This window comes from Drosophila albomicans, chromosome 2L (assembly GCF_009650485.2).
Source record: "Drosophila albomicans strain 15112-1751.03 chromosome 2L, ASM965048v2, whole genome shotgun sequence".
Taxonomy (NCBI): domain Eukaryota; kingdom Metazoa; phylum Arthropoda; class Insecta; order Diptera; family Drosophilidae; genus Drosophila; species Drosophila albomicans.
Window position 1 is genome coordinate 24,622,379 of NC_047628.2, and position 15,007 is coordinate 24,637,385.

General features: G+C 34.9%; 1 protein-coding gene across 14 annotated transcripts in view; it reads right to left on the bottom strand.

The window, feature by feature from the left end:
* Nucleotides 1-15,007, bottom strand: part of LOC117565911 (GTPase-activating protein skywalker) — a 55,681-nt gene that overhangs the window by 14,371 nt on the left and 26,303 nt on the right. For 3 of the 14 annotated variants that reach the window (XM_034245274.2, XM_034245277.2, XM_034245276.2), the window contains exon 1: nt 3,188-3,987. The exons of 6 other annotated variants lie outside the window; for them this stretch is intronic. In XM_034245274.2, coding sequence (XP_034101165.1) covers nt 3,188-3,353 — 166 coding nt within the window. In that variant the 5' untranslated portion in view covers nt 3,354-3,987. Of the gene's footprint in view, nt 1-3,187; nt 3,990-10,520; nt 10,537-15,007 lie in introns of those variants that run through there. 5 more of the 14 variants (XM_034245271.2, XM_034245264.2, XM_052001973.1 and 2 more) reach the window with 4 other exon arrangements.

Here is a 15,007-nt window from a genome sequence, read left to right on the forward strand (position 1 = left end):
GAATGTCTTACGTTTAATTATACACGCTTTATCAATGCTTATAAATTTGCAAGATAATGATAATAATTAAACTTGAATGGTGTGCAAACAAAATTCAGCAATAAATAGATTGAATTTTAAGTACCCGCAAAGCAAGCATTAATTATCAATTTGATTTGTCTTACATTGAATTCGAAATTTAAATGGAATTGATAAGCAAACGTTTATCTACAAGTGTGAGTAATTTTTGAGTAATATATTGTATTAAATGCTAATGCAAATTGAATCGACTTCAATCGATAGTGCGAGTTCACAAAGGGGAAATCTAATTGAAGTGAGAATATGAAGGGAGCGGACTAATTGAGAGGAAACATTCGATTGATGTGTAAACTAGAGATGGAAGTCAAATGACGATTGTTTTGAATGTAATTGAGGCGAGAAATATCTTCTCTTAGAGATGGGAGTTACATAACGAATAGAGATGGCAATTGTTTCGATTGTAATGCATTGAAGTACCGAACCCATAGAGTTGAGAATTATGTATCGGAATCAATTAAATAACGATGGCAATTGTTTAGGTTGAGTTGCCACGAAAACTTATACTTGACTCATTAATTGATATGTAAATAGAGGGAGTCACATATCGAAACACAAAGATGTTAAGATTCCGTTGTATTCATAGAGATGGAAATAATATATCGAAACTAATGAAACAAAGAAATGGCATTTACTTAGATGAAGCTACTACAAAAACCCATAGTTGACTCATTAATTGATATGTAAACTAGAGATGTAAGTCATAGATCGAAACACCTTAAATACGGATGGGTTTTCTTAAGATTATTTTGCATTTCATAAGAAGACATTTCATAACAGAAGGCGTTAATTAAATATATCGACAGCTGCTTAGATTGAATTGTCACTAAAACCCATACCACAATCATTAGAGCTGGGAGTCACACATGGAAACACATTAAATAGAGATGGGACTTGTAAAGATGCTGTTGCTTTCCATAGAGATGGAAGTAATACATCGGTACTAATTAAAATGAGATGACAATTGCTAAGATTGGGTTGTATTGAAGTGACAAGAAAACCCGAAACTTGACTCATTGATTCAAATCTGTTGCAACAACAAAATGGAATTTAAAGACAGGCATATGAAATTGCTAAATAGATGCTGTTTAATAGAGATTAAAATAAACACAGATGACAATTGGTTATACTGATTTGCTCATACTTGACTTATTAATTGCTGGATATAACTAGAGATGAGAGTAAGTAATGTATCAAAACACATTAGAGATTCAGATTCTGTTGTCTTTTATACAGATGGAAGCTCTGTATCGAAACGAATTAAATAGAGATAGCAAGAATACCCGAAACTTGACTCATTGATTCAAATCTGTTTGGAATTTAAAAAAATCAAACATATGACACTGCTAGATCGATGTTGTTCAATGTTAGGTTTAAGTGCGAATACCTCAAGTATTTTTTGTTTTGCGATTAGCTGCGAAATGCAGCAAAGCACTTATCAGCCGGCTAGCTAGCTAGGTGGTCAGCTGCTTTAGGAGGCCAAGATGTAGGTCGGGGGAGGGGACAATCACGTTGTCGTTTGTGCAGTCGATTGGCGGAGTTATCGAAGTGCTGCTGCCATATTGATTAGTTATCGAATAAGTGCGGATAATTGATTGTGCATTGCGTACATTACGCCAACGCGACAGCTGATCGATTTTTGCATGCCAGTCATAGTTGTTGTAGTTGTAGTTGTTGAGCTGTTGCTCGTCCCCGGTTCTTATCACTTATCACAAAACACTCACAATACACAGACACAGACAGAGACACACTTTGGGTTTATTTGTTGTTCGTTGTTTTGTTATTGTTGTCATTAAATGGCCCCGGAGCAGCAAACCTGATAAGATGTCAAGCCCAGCGCCAGTCATCAAACAAATTGTTAATTTCAACGAATCAGAATTATATATATACATATATTCATATATGTATATGCAATGTCCATATATAGTTGAATTTTTTACTACGCCTTGAAAAATATCATTAATATCATTTAACCAAAATTGACTCGGTTATGAGCATGTGAAAGCTCTGCTGTTAAATATCAAATGACGCCAGAATGATATAGTAGTGATATAGTGAGGGGGGACGTGGGTGGTTGTTGTGCAGTGTTGTAAATGCAATAACAATAATAAAAAATATAATTGACTGAGGCTCGTTTGAATTTCCAGCGCTTCTATCTACGATTGTAATTAATCCTCGCCACAGTTCATTTGCATTTGTCAGAGAGTCTTTGCAATGAAAATGTTTAGCGAGAAACGCAACAAGTTACAAACAAACACATACAACGTTGTTATAATAGCATTAAATAAACGTAGATGCGGTAATTTTCCTCTCGACACCAACAATTTCATTCAATAATTGTTAGCGAATGCAATTTCTTATTAAAATAATTGCAAATTTACGCTTGTAATCGTTTTTAATGTGCCTTGCATCATAAATAAAATATTTCAAATACTCGTAGTTGAGAATTTACAACTATTTTACATACATTTTATAATAACAAATTAATTAAAATGTTAATCATTTGCAAAACATTTTGACTCAAAACTTTTAATCAATTTATAGACATTTTCACAACATTATTTTATTGACGTATGCTTCGACTTTGTTGACTTTAAAACCTATTAACTTATTTATGATAATTTACCAAAAATATTTTTATACTTCTTGCACGATTTTGCACAACAATTTCGTGACGTCAAACAAAACGCTGCCCTTTGGCATCTTTTATCTTTTTATCCTAATTAAGCTAATTTTAGTCATGCGTATTTAACTAATTATCTCTCGACTACCTTCGGTCTATAAACTTGGGCTCGACATATCTTATGTTTATATTGCTATTTTTAAAAGAGAGTTGGATGTGTTTTTATCTCAGCTGCTTTGTTGATCCCTAGCAAACTCTATAAAACACACAATCGACTGTGATTGATGTCAAGTTTGTTTCACATTTGGTTAAAGTAAAACAAAAATCGATAAAAGCTAAAGATAACTATGCGGCGTTTAAATGAAAAGTTGAACATTTTATGGAGTTTACTTTCGAAATTAGCCAACACATTATTTTTTATTTTATTATTATTTGTTGTTGTTGTTGCTGATGCTGCTGCTGTTGAATGTTTATGATGGAGTTTATTACCTGGACTAAACTGCCAGCACTGGCATTTGGTTGTTATATCATTCGAGCTGGCCGCTATAAACAAGGGCAGCTCAAAGAACTTTTCGCACTCGGGATCGACGTAGACGCTGCTTCGTCGACTGCTGAATTGCTCCAAGTCGCGTATGCCCAAAACTTTGCCAACCATTTTTGAGTCGCTTCTTTCGTCGTTTGCGTTGTTGTTTTTGGTTTACTTTGCTTATATTTGGCACCGAGTATTTTTTTGTCAACTTCTGCTTCTGTTGTTGTTGTTTTACTTTACTTTATAGTATGTGACACAGCCACAACAACAAATACATTTATGTAGATTTTTTGTTTTCGGTTGTCTGTTATTTATATTTTGTTTTTGTTGTTTTTATTGTTTTAATTTATTGCGCTCTGCAATTTGGTTGCCTCGTTTATTCGTCGTGCGAGCGGCGCAGCGCAGCACTTGAATTTAATTTGCAGTACATTCAAATTTATCAATTCACATTTTATATTTTTTTATTGTTATTTTTTATTTCATACGCGCTGCTTCTCTTTCCTTTTGTTTTTTGTTAATTTGTTGTGTAAAGAATTTCAAAAATGTTGAATTAAAATTGAAACTGAACTGTTGCTTGATTTTGGTTTTGTTTGCTTTTTGCTTGCGTGCGTGTGTGTGAGTTGAAAAACATCATTAAAACAGAAAAAAGGGTTTCTGCTGACTGTCAATCGAAATCAATTCAGTGCGAAATCGATTCGATTCCGACTAATTCATAATTCCCGTAAACGGCCCACATACGTCCGACTCACGTCCGACTCGTTTGAATGCGTTCAATGTTCTGATCAGCCGTTCAGTTTCTTGCGGCAACGAAACCGAAAGCCAACACCAAATGGGGTGGCTAGCCAGCCAGCCAGCACGGAAGAGCGACAGAGACAGCGAGAGAGGAAGAGTCAGAGAACGCCTAGAGTCAGGGAGTCAGAGAGCGGGAGAGCCTGAGAGCGCGTGTGACCCAAAGAGAGCGCAGTGCAGTGGCGTGTGCCTTGATGGCGCGCGGCAGAGCGACGTGTGATCACAAGTTGGCGCGTGCAAGCTTTGCGCCTAAAGCTTTTTTTCGGTTCATGCTGTTCTCTCTCGCTGTGGGTGTATTTGTTTTTTTTTGTTGGCTTGCGTGCTGTGATGCGCTCACTACTCGCGTTGTTGCTGTTCACATAGTATTTCGTTTTGTTGCTTATCGCTAGCGCCGTCGTCAACAGCTGTTTTCTGTTTTCGTTCTTTGCCTGCCTGTTGCTCGCTATTCGCTGTTCGCTGCCCGTTGACAGCTTCAACAACACGACAATGTTTACGTGTGTTTATGTGTCTGTGTGTGTGAGTAGGAGAGCGAGGATGACAACGTGAGAGAACACGACCCAAATCTATGTGTAAATTCTTTTAAAAATAGCCCCGACGGCTGTAAAGTGAGGGAAATTTCGTAAGCTCACGATTTGGCAATGCAGCGAAATGAATGCTTGGAAAAGCCACCAAAAGAATAAAAATTCCTGCATACGTTACGTATACGTAACGAGCTCAGGTTGGGAAATGCCGCAATCAAAATTGTTTATACGGCCAAGTTTCTATTTTAGACAGCAAATTAGATTTATGAGCCTCTTTTTTTTTTGGGGCCGCCTTTGCGGACCTAATAACCAACAACAAACAATGTGGCAAGTGGAAAATCGTTGAAATATTTGTGGAAAATTTCTGTGTTAACGGATGCTTAATATACACAGAGACGATACACATGCAAACCGACTTATTTATGGCTGATGAGAAACGTCGGCATGATAATGTTTGGCAATGATAGATGAGATATGTGGAATATGGAAGGGAAATGGAAACGTTTTCCGATGTCAAACTCAAATTGCCATATTAGGAAATGGTCGGAATGGCATTCAGATTTTTTCGCAAATAAAAATACTATCTTTGATTCATAAATGGTTAACTTGTTAAGAATGTTCCCTTTTTCTATATTTCAGCTTAATTCCCCACAAATAATTCTTGACCTTTCATCAGCAACACTTTGCTTTTAACAAGCTGTTCAGTTTTTCATTCACAAATTTTCCACATCTCTGTATATATATAAATGGCAATGCTCCATTCACCTATATTAAGCAGCTGTAATGTTTCGTTTCATCTCACGTGATAGTTTCTATTTCCTTTTGCTGCGAACCGCATTTCAACAAAGCAACCGCAACGAAAAAAAAAAAATAAAAAAAACATTTAATTTGCCGCTTCCCATTTTGTGTTTACCTTTCTTTTTACGCTTTTTAGCATTAGTTGAACGATTCTCGTATACACAAATTGATTTTTCACATGTTTCGTCAGTCAAGGTACGTGAAATCTTTTTCGCCATTTGTTTACCCACCAATTATACATACATACATACATACTATATATATCACTTGAGTATGTAGCCCCACATATATGTATGAATATTGAAAATAAACAACGCGTGGCCATTGTGAAAATGTTGTGTTTTGGGTCCAAATGATTAATTAGTCGACCCGTTTTGCAGCAAAAACCAAATGAAAATGTGTATGTGGGAAAAACATGAAAAACCGACAAAAATTATTGGCAATTTTCTTTTTGAAATGCCCATCTCAGTATTTTCTATAGCTAGCCATTAAAACGACTTTTCTCAGATGAGTCAAATGCCAAGAAAGTTCTTGCTCAACACCTCTCGTCTAAATTTAACAGATCATATTTGATATACGTACTTTAGATAGGAAGGGATAAACCCGCGATGTCTTGCTAACACTAATTTCACTAATTTCCGTCACGTTTCAGCGACACCTAAATTGGCCAACAACAAAATATAATGCATATCTAGATGACGCATGCCAAGTTTATAGTTTTATTATTAAGATAAAAAGTATAAACTATTTACGTAGAACTTTCTTATAGTTCTTGATCTAATATGCAATTCTTTGGAACTTTCTTGTAGTTATTTTTAAAGCGATTATTCATGTAATTAACCGCTATTATAAATAAAAATACATATTCCTAGTAAAAGTTGGAGAAATCAGTCAGATCACGTCAAGAGCTGTGCTAAATATAATTGCTTCTTATCGCTAAACTGCTGTAATAAAGATATTTTTTCTGTTAATAGGGGAACTTTTCAGTTTTTCCCAATTATAATCGAGTTCTTATGGCGTTTTGTTTGAGCTAAACAAATAAGTTAACTATTTTGCCCCTTTATCTGCCCTATTAAATACGCATTAATCGCTGCAAGCGATAATCAAATTATTGTAAAAAAAAAAAAACAAAACACATTTTAAAGCCATTATAAACTGCAACCAATTCTGAGATTAATCGCCATCATAAAGTTAATTCGCAATTAATAGAGTGCCCCATTATAGATTACTATTTATAATATCAGATATCTTTATGGGCAGCCAAACCTTTCAACACAATCGGAGATATGGATTTTTTTTTTGAAGATTGAAAGTCCATCCAATTGATGTGCACTAATTCTAATTGACGTAGTTTATTAACCAATTCGTGAACAGATTCTAACACAGCGCTCACGATCTATTCACAATTATTCGCAAGGTTTGTTAATTGACGATGGACACATCATGTGCGCCGCACAATTTATACGTGATAAATATGCACAAATATAGTGAGAATGAATACGAATATTCTCTGTTTGTGTGAGTGTGTGTGGCAATGATGATTTAAGTGAGTCATAAATTAACTACGATTTGAAAGGCTGAATCACATCGTAAAGTTCTACATTTGAAGAGAACTGCAAAAAATAAACAGTTATAATACAACTAAGAAACCTACAGTCGAGTGTGGATACAAGCAAAACACTGTGGTATTATTCTTAAAAATACCAAAATAATATACCACAAAAATACTAAAATATACCAAATTCTATATATAGTGTATTGATATTAAACTACATTTAAAATATACAAAATATACCAGATTTAAAGTATAATATACTTAAAATATGTAGCATTAATATACCACAAAAATACTGAAATATTCCAAAGATCAAATTAGACAATTTTAATCGATATTTTAGTAGATTTTAACGATATTATTATTAAAAATACCAAAATAATATACCACAAAAAATACTAAAATATACCAAATTCTATATAGTGTATTGATATTGTACTACATTTAAAATACACAAAATATACCAGATTTTAAGTATAATACACTTAAAATATGCATATATGTATATATACCACAAAAATACTGAAATATTCCGAAGGTCAAATTTGACAATTTTTAATCGATATTGTAGTAGATTTTAACGATATTATTGTTAAAAATACCAAAAGAATATACCATAAAAATACTAAAATATACCTAACACTATATATAGTATATTGATATTGTACTACATTTATAATATACAATAAATACCCGATTACAAGTATAATATACTTAAAATATGTATATTTAATATACCACAAAAATACTGAAATATTCCGAAAATCAAATTTGACAATTATTTATCGATATTGTAGTAGATATTAACGATATTATTCTAAAAATATATTAAAATAATATACTGTCAAAGTATTTAAATATACCGAAAGCTATTATTGGTATATAGATAGCCATACAAAAGTATTTCCTAAATAACCTTTACAATTCTTATCTGATTGCATAAATAATGTAGTTAATATTGAATGTACTATGGATAGGCACTGTTGATAAGCAACATAAATTTTAAATTGATACCGAATTTATTGAATTCTACAAAAAAAAAAAGCTTGTGCCATAATTTGATTGAAGAAATTCCAAGAAATTCGATTGCATTTTAAGCATAATGCCAATGCAAACATTGAGATTAACCCGAAAAGTACTTATCAAAGTTGCACTGCATTTCCCGGTAATTTGTTCATTTCGCTTATATTGACATTTAGCATGTCGAGAGAGAGAATAAACGAGGGTCGAGAAAACTTTTTCAATTGAAATCAACAGGCAAAGCGAAGCAAAAGAAAAAAGAAGAGAACAACAAACAAATAAAATTATTGTGACATGATCTAATGTGCAATTTTTAGAGCAAAATAGCCAAAAAGAAAAGCGGAAAACAATACACACACGAATCGAAGAGGAAAGAAGAAAACGCAAGGAAAATTAACAAAAGGGAAACCTTATTCCTCAATTGCAATGCAAAGCTGCTGATGGGAGGTTAGACAACAAATTCTAAATGCAATTTATTAGACCTTTTTGTTTTTGTTGCTATTGGGTTTGACGACATTGTCGCAGCTGTGTTTCAGCATTGGTTGCCAACTAAAGCAAAAACAAAAACAAAAACAACAACAACAATTACCGCCGGCCGCAGCTAAATTTAAGATTACAACAAACCTAAAGCAACCGCAAGCAAAAAAACAATAACATTTGTAATCTTATGTTATTTCTCTTAGCTCTTTCCTTAACGTTCCCTATTTGTTTTTATTTCATTTTATTTTTGGCAAGATTAACAGCAAAATTCGTGTTGCGGTTGTTGTCTCTTGTTTTGTTCGTCTCCAAAGTGACAAAATTTTGCTAATTGAAGCAATGTGTCAACAAAAATAGATTTTAAGCACGAGCTTTAAATTGATTCCAAGTAAGGTTCCTAAATTTAGGCTCAATTTACGCATTAGATTGTCGATGCTGTATAAGCTGTGATAATTTTGGATTTTTTCCCTTTTTGTGCCAAAAACTGTGCTATAAATAAAACTGTCAAATTGAGTGGAAAGTTGTTAATTTGTTGTAAGAGAAAAATGCAACAAAACAATTAGCCCAGTGAACCATATTTAAGCCACAATTGAACCGGTTCACTAAAGTCAAGAAAAAGAGAGAGAGAATTATTATTCCCTCAAATATTCTCTATCACGCTATTGGACAATTGCACGATTGTGATCTGTTAATCAATTAAATTATTTACGGCCCTCAACGAGCATTCGTCCCGTTGCATATTTAGCATATTCTAAAAATAGATACGCACAACAACAAAAGCAAGCGACACAATCCACCGCACATGAAACTCAATTAACTCTGATCGAGCGCCGCACATGTTGAGTAGCAACAATTAACACGTCGTTTGTTGTTGTTGCTGATGTTGTTGTTGCGTTTTGACCATAAAACCAAAACAAAGAGGCACATGACACAAGTTCACAAAATTAAAGCAGGCCTGATATATTTTTATGCCGAGATTCTCATCATATTTCTCTCCTCTGGGTAGTTTTCCATGTGAGCGAAATTATATTTGATCTGATCTGCTCGTAAAATATTCTACACATCGAGCTGAAAAGTTGAGTCTGATCCGATTCATTTGCAAATGCATATTAATTAAATTTTTGCCTTTTAAGTGGGAGTGAGCAGCTGTCGTGCTGAACAGATAGACACGAGCTGCAGCCGTGTCGAATGTGTTTAGTGGGATTTTTGGGATATAAAAGTGATATACGAAATTTATATGATGATCGTAAAAATATGAAATGCTCAAATTAAACAATTGATTAGTTTATTGGCGGCTTTTTGAGCCTGGCACAAAGCCATAAAAATTTAATTTTCGTTTTTTTTTGTTTTTGGATCAAAGATCAACTCGTGCCAAAAGTGTGGATCAATTCGTCAACCGGTTTTATTCGCACGATTTATGTGAGAGAGAAAAAAACACATTCCCAATTTATAGTGAGCAAATTCTTTATACGTTTATGTTTGTTTTTGTATTTTTGTTCGTTTTATTTTGATACTAAATAATGTCAAGAAATCGTGCAGATGATTTGCATATTATGCAAACGTAGAACTAAAGTAAAGTAAAGTAAAGTACTAGAGTACAAACGTAGTACTAAAGTATATTTAAGCAACTTTTAGTCCTCTAATTTAATTTCCCTTGATTGTCAATCATTACTCAATTGAGAGTCTCGCTTCCCCTAAGGGCAGCTTAACTTGTTCTGTGTAAGATTTATGACTCCATTGTTCAATTATTTGTGTTCTATACGATATCTGGATCTCGATAAATCAATAGTCAAGCCACAGGTGCTCGTCATATGCGGCGTATGCGTAATATTTGCAATTCGCTTTGATTGACTGACTGACTGACTGAAATTAAGCTTTTTACGCACGTACGCAACGAAAGAGAGACAGAGAGAGAGAGAGAGGGAGCGTGAGAGTGAGAGGGAGATCAAGAGTTGAGTTATGGCGAGGTGCGATAATTAACAAGTTGTCATTTTAAAACCGATTTGGCTTTAATGTGCATTTCGATTGCACTTTTGGAGGCTACAACAAACACACACGAACACACGCAAGCTGCAGCTATTTACATAACACACACGCACACACACTTGTTGTGCGTAAGCAATAGAAACATACTTAAAGTAATTTAATATAGCAATCGACAGACACGCGACTCGTTTCGTTAAATGTTCGCTGTTGCTGTTGTTGCAGTTGTTGTTGTTGCAAGTTGACAGTTGGACGGTTGACAACTTTTGGGCAAAAGGCGCGCGTGGCGAGCTGCTAACGAAACCGCAACGCCCGAGGGTTGAACTGAAACTGAGCATGCGACGATCTCACGATCGAAGCAAGAGTTACGAGCGAATTACCCAAAGAGAGCAGCGCACAAGGGCAACACCGAAAGAGAGTGCAAAAGAGAGGAAGAGAGAGAGAGAGAGCGGGCAAGTTACGCTCCCGAGCAGGTGCATCAAATTGTTTACACAAACATTCGCTATCATATCGAAAAGCTCACACAAAAGCTCTTTTCCCAATTAGAAAAGCAGCAGCAGCGTTTTTTTCGGGCAATTTCCAACTGAAGTTTACGAGTTCGTTCAACTTCAGTTTGTTGCCTATTGTTTTAAAACGGGGGGCGCGACAGTTATGCGCCATAAATGCCGGAACAACTCATTTGTTGTTGAGCAATTATTCTTAAACAATTAACATTGTGGAGCTTCAATCGAGCTGCTATCGACAATTCATTGAGCCATAAATGCGATCGCTGCACCTTTCACAAGTTATTGCAATTGTAATTTATTTAATTTTTGTTTTACAATTGTTATTCTTTATAATGGGTAGTGAAATGAGCAAAAGCGACGGCACAAATCAACTGTGCATGTTTATTAGCCGTGGTTAAAAGCAACTTTGTTGTCATCATCATCATCATCATGTGATCTCAGCCGTACTCGTTATGGTTGTTGTTATTGTTGTTGTTGCTGTTGTGCAAGGCGCAGAGAAGTGTGAATCAAAGCAAGCGGCCGCATGTGACCATTTTGTGTGCAAGCCAGTGGATAAAGGTAATGAATTAAGCCAAAACGATTGTGAAGTGGAAAAAGACATTCAAGCGGAAGCGGACACTTAATTAAAAGTAGTTTATAGTACTTTAAGTAAGCAAAGTTAAAATATTTTACAATTTTCAATTTAGAAAAAAAAAAAATAAATGTAGTTTATAGTAAGCACAGTTCAAGTCTTTTAAAATATTCAATTCACAAAAAAAGAAAATAATAAATGAAATGCTCAAATTTGTAATTAACATTCACTGCTTTGTTTAATATTCAGTTCTACAGTAGCGTCCATAATTAGCTTGCTTGTTTTGCAAAATTCTACAGCATACTTTCCGGCAACTGTTCGAAATTCAAGTGGCTGCACACAAAAAAAAACGTTGCATACTTTTGTGCTGTGTGAAAGACAAACACAAACAAATCCCTTTCAATTCTTACTTTGCTGACAGCTGCTGCGTTTCGCATAAGCAAACACTGCAGCAAAATAAATGCAAATTGAAATTTAATTAAGATAAGAAAAAAAGAGCATGCAAAACGCACTCAATGTAAAGAAAATAAACATGTGTTAATAGCATTGCATATATGCAAAAAAGAAAAATATAGAAAAGTGGCTGCTGCATTAGAACAATCTGCGTTGCTTCCCTCTCGCCTATCTTTGACCCGCTTCTCCGATGACTGTCTGTTATCTTCACCAAATGCAAACAATATTATCTATTCACTACATAAGAGAGTCGCCAAATGAAAGAGCCAAAGAGAGACAGAGAGAGAGACAAAAAAATAACACAGCTAGTGTAATCTCTTGCCGGCTATAACTTAATTAAAATATGCAGCTGCCATTGTTATTGTTGTTGTTTTTATTTTCTATCTTTGCTCACTTTTTATCAACGAGCATTTGACAATCAAAGAGCATGTAAATAAAGCAATACGAGAGAGAGAGAGAGAGAGCGTCAGACTCTGAGTGGACGTGCCGACACTCAACGCTTGACCTCACCTTAGGCACACACACACTCACCTATACACACTCTCTCACACTCATGCACTCGGATGTGTAATTAGTAGCGCTGCTGTTGACAGTGGTGCCAACAAAAAAGACACAAGATAAAAGAAAAGCTTTTGGAAAATGTTTTCAACACTTTTTTCAGTGCAGCAACATTTATCGATTTTGTGTGATGGATTAGCTACGTTTTAATGGGGGTCGGCTGCCTCTTTCAGTGGCAAACGAAATTAAATTTGCAACTTTTACGGCAAATTGAAAGAGGGAAAGGAAGGAGCAAGTGGCAGGGGGTGGTAGAATCCATCGCCTCATTTGCTATCAATCAATGGGGGCAGCTGGCAAATTTCAACAGCTGTTCCCGTCAAGCACTACAAATATTTATGACTTTCAATTAGACGTGTATGTGATTTTTACGCTTGCGAATTGCTCAAGCGTAGCCCACAATAAAAATCAAATATAATATATAAATGTTTTGCGATAGCTATTCAATTTGTCGATGGGTTTTTCATGGGGCTTTCACGTACGTCCATTTATTGACGTGATTTTTCCACACACAGCTCAATTTGCATTTGCAGACTTAGAGTCGGAAAAAGAGTTTGAAGAACATTTCATGGACTGCACAATTTGTGATTTATTTATGTGTATTATTAGGCTTGACGTTTAGATTGCCAAAGATCACATGCTAGCATATTTAGAGATATTAAAAGTCTGTCGAAAAGTAAGGCAAAGTTTTTTGTTTTTTTTTTTGAAAAAGAGCACTGAGAAATACTTTGAGAACAACTCGTGAGATTGTCGCACGCAAGCTGTCGTGACTTGGCACACGAATACAGCACACACACACACACACACATACAGTCGCCTTTGGCAGTCATTATTAATAAATCTACTGGCGAGCGTCACTTTGCGTCCCCCCCTTGAGTCTAGAAGCTCACTAGATGTTGATTGCTTTATGTGGATGCGGATCAAAGAAACAAAAGCACATAAAGAAACGGCGCGTAAAGTGAATACACACAGAAGAGACAAAGAAGTGGAAGAGGAGACAACAGGAAAACAAGTGGGCGTGTCGTATCATTTTAACGGATTTGATCTCTGAACTTTGCCAAAAATAAAGTGTCGCAATTGTTGGCGATCTTTAAATAAAATATGGTGTTGTTGTTATGCATATATAGGGGATTGCTTTAATCATTTTAATTGGACTAATCTAATCATCTAAAGAAAAACAAGCAGCGCAAGAGAGCGAGACATCGAGAGACAGAGAGAGAGAACGCAATAATAAAGCATATCCCAGAATAGAAGTGACCACGTAACCATCTATAGAAGCACTACGAATACACTGCATTTAATTTTAATCTTTAATTCCATTCGAAAGTTATAAAAATGTTGTTCAAGTGGTTTTATACCGATTTCATTTCGATTCCATTTCGATGTGATTTTTGCCAGCGGTCAAAGCGGTCAAATTTTGAAAAGAAAAACAAATTTATTGAAAAGAATTTTTAAACAACAAATTAGCAAAAGCCAAAAGAAATGGAAACTAAACAAAAAGTTTGCCATAAAATAAATGACATTAATAATAATCGAAAAAGTTACAAATTGCAATCGCCCCCGCAATCGCAGCACCGAAATAGATGAAATCAATGAATGGCATAGCTCAAGGAATACGCTTTTAAAAACGCATAACAACTAAAAATAAAAACCAAAACCAAAACAAACCGAAATTGGCAAACTCACAAAAGAAACTGGTTTCGGCCAGTTACAGCAAAAGCATCTTCTTCAATGGATGCCTCTGCAAAAAGCATTCGCACACTTTTCGCATATTTTTAGAGGGGGCACGTGCTCCACTGACGTAGCTGCTTCCTCAGAGAGAAGAGAGAAAGAGAGAGAGAGAAAGAGAGAGGGAGAGAGAGAGACGTGGCATTGTTTCAGTTTCATTCCCATCATCTTTGCATTCATTTCTCTTCATCAAATTTATCGATTGACCAAACAGCGCGTGTGGCACTTATGATATACGTGTTCATTATTATACTAAATATATATAACATATATATATAGTATATATGACATGATCTGATTTGAAGAAGAATTCGAACAAAAATATTTGCAAAACGCAGAAAATATATTAAGAATAACAAACACTTATAAAATATACTTCTTAATCAAAATTTTTGAAGAGGTTCACCCGCAGTGAACATACGAAAAATTCCTAGTTTATTGGTGTTTTTTTTTTGTTCGCCTGTTGTTCAGAATGGAAAAGACAACAACAAATACTAGAATGTTGTTTCATCGGCCATATACCATATACATAATACAACAACAAATCTTTGGTTCTTTCGCGTCACAGGAGCAAAAACATTTTTGCTCTGTTTTGCGTAAGCAAAAATTTTACTTGGCAAAAACAAATAAATATCAAATGTTAAGCTCATAAAGATGATGTTGAACACATAAGTATATATCCTAGAGTACACATACTTATACATACATATAGATAGATATATGCATGAATGTTTATATATAATTGTTGTTATAGAAATGGCACGCGGCCATTGACAAGATATTTAACATATTTTTAGGTCATCCAAGCAGATTAGTTATTGGAA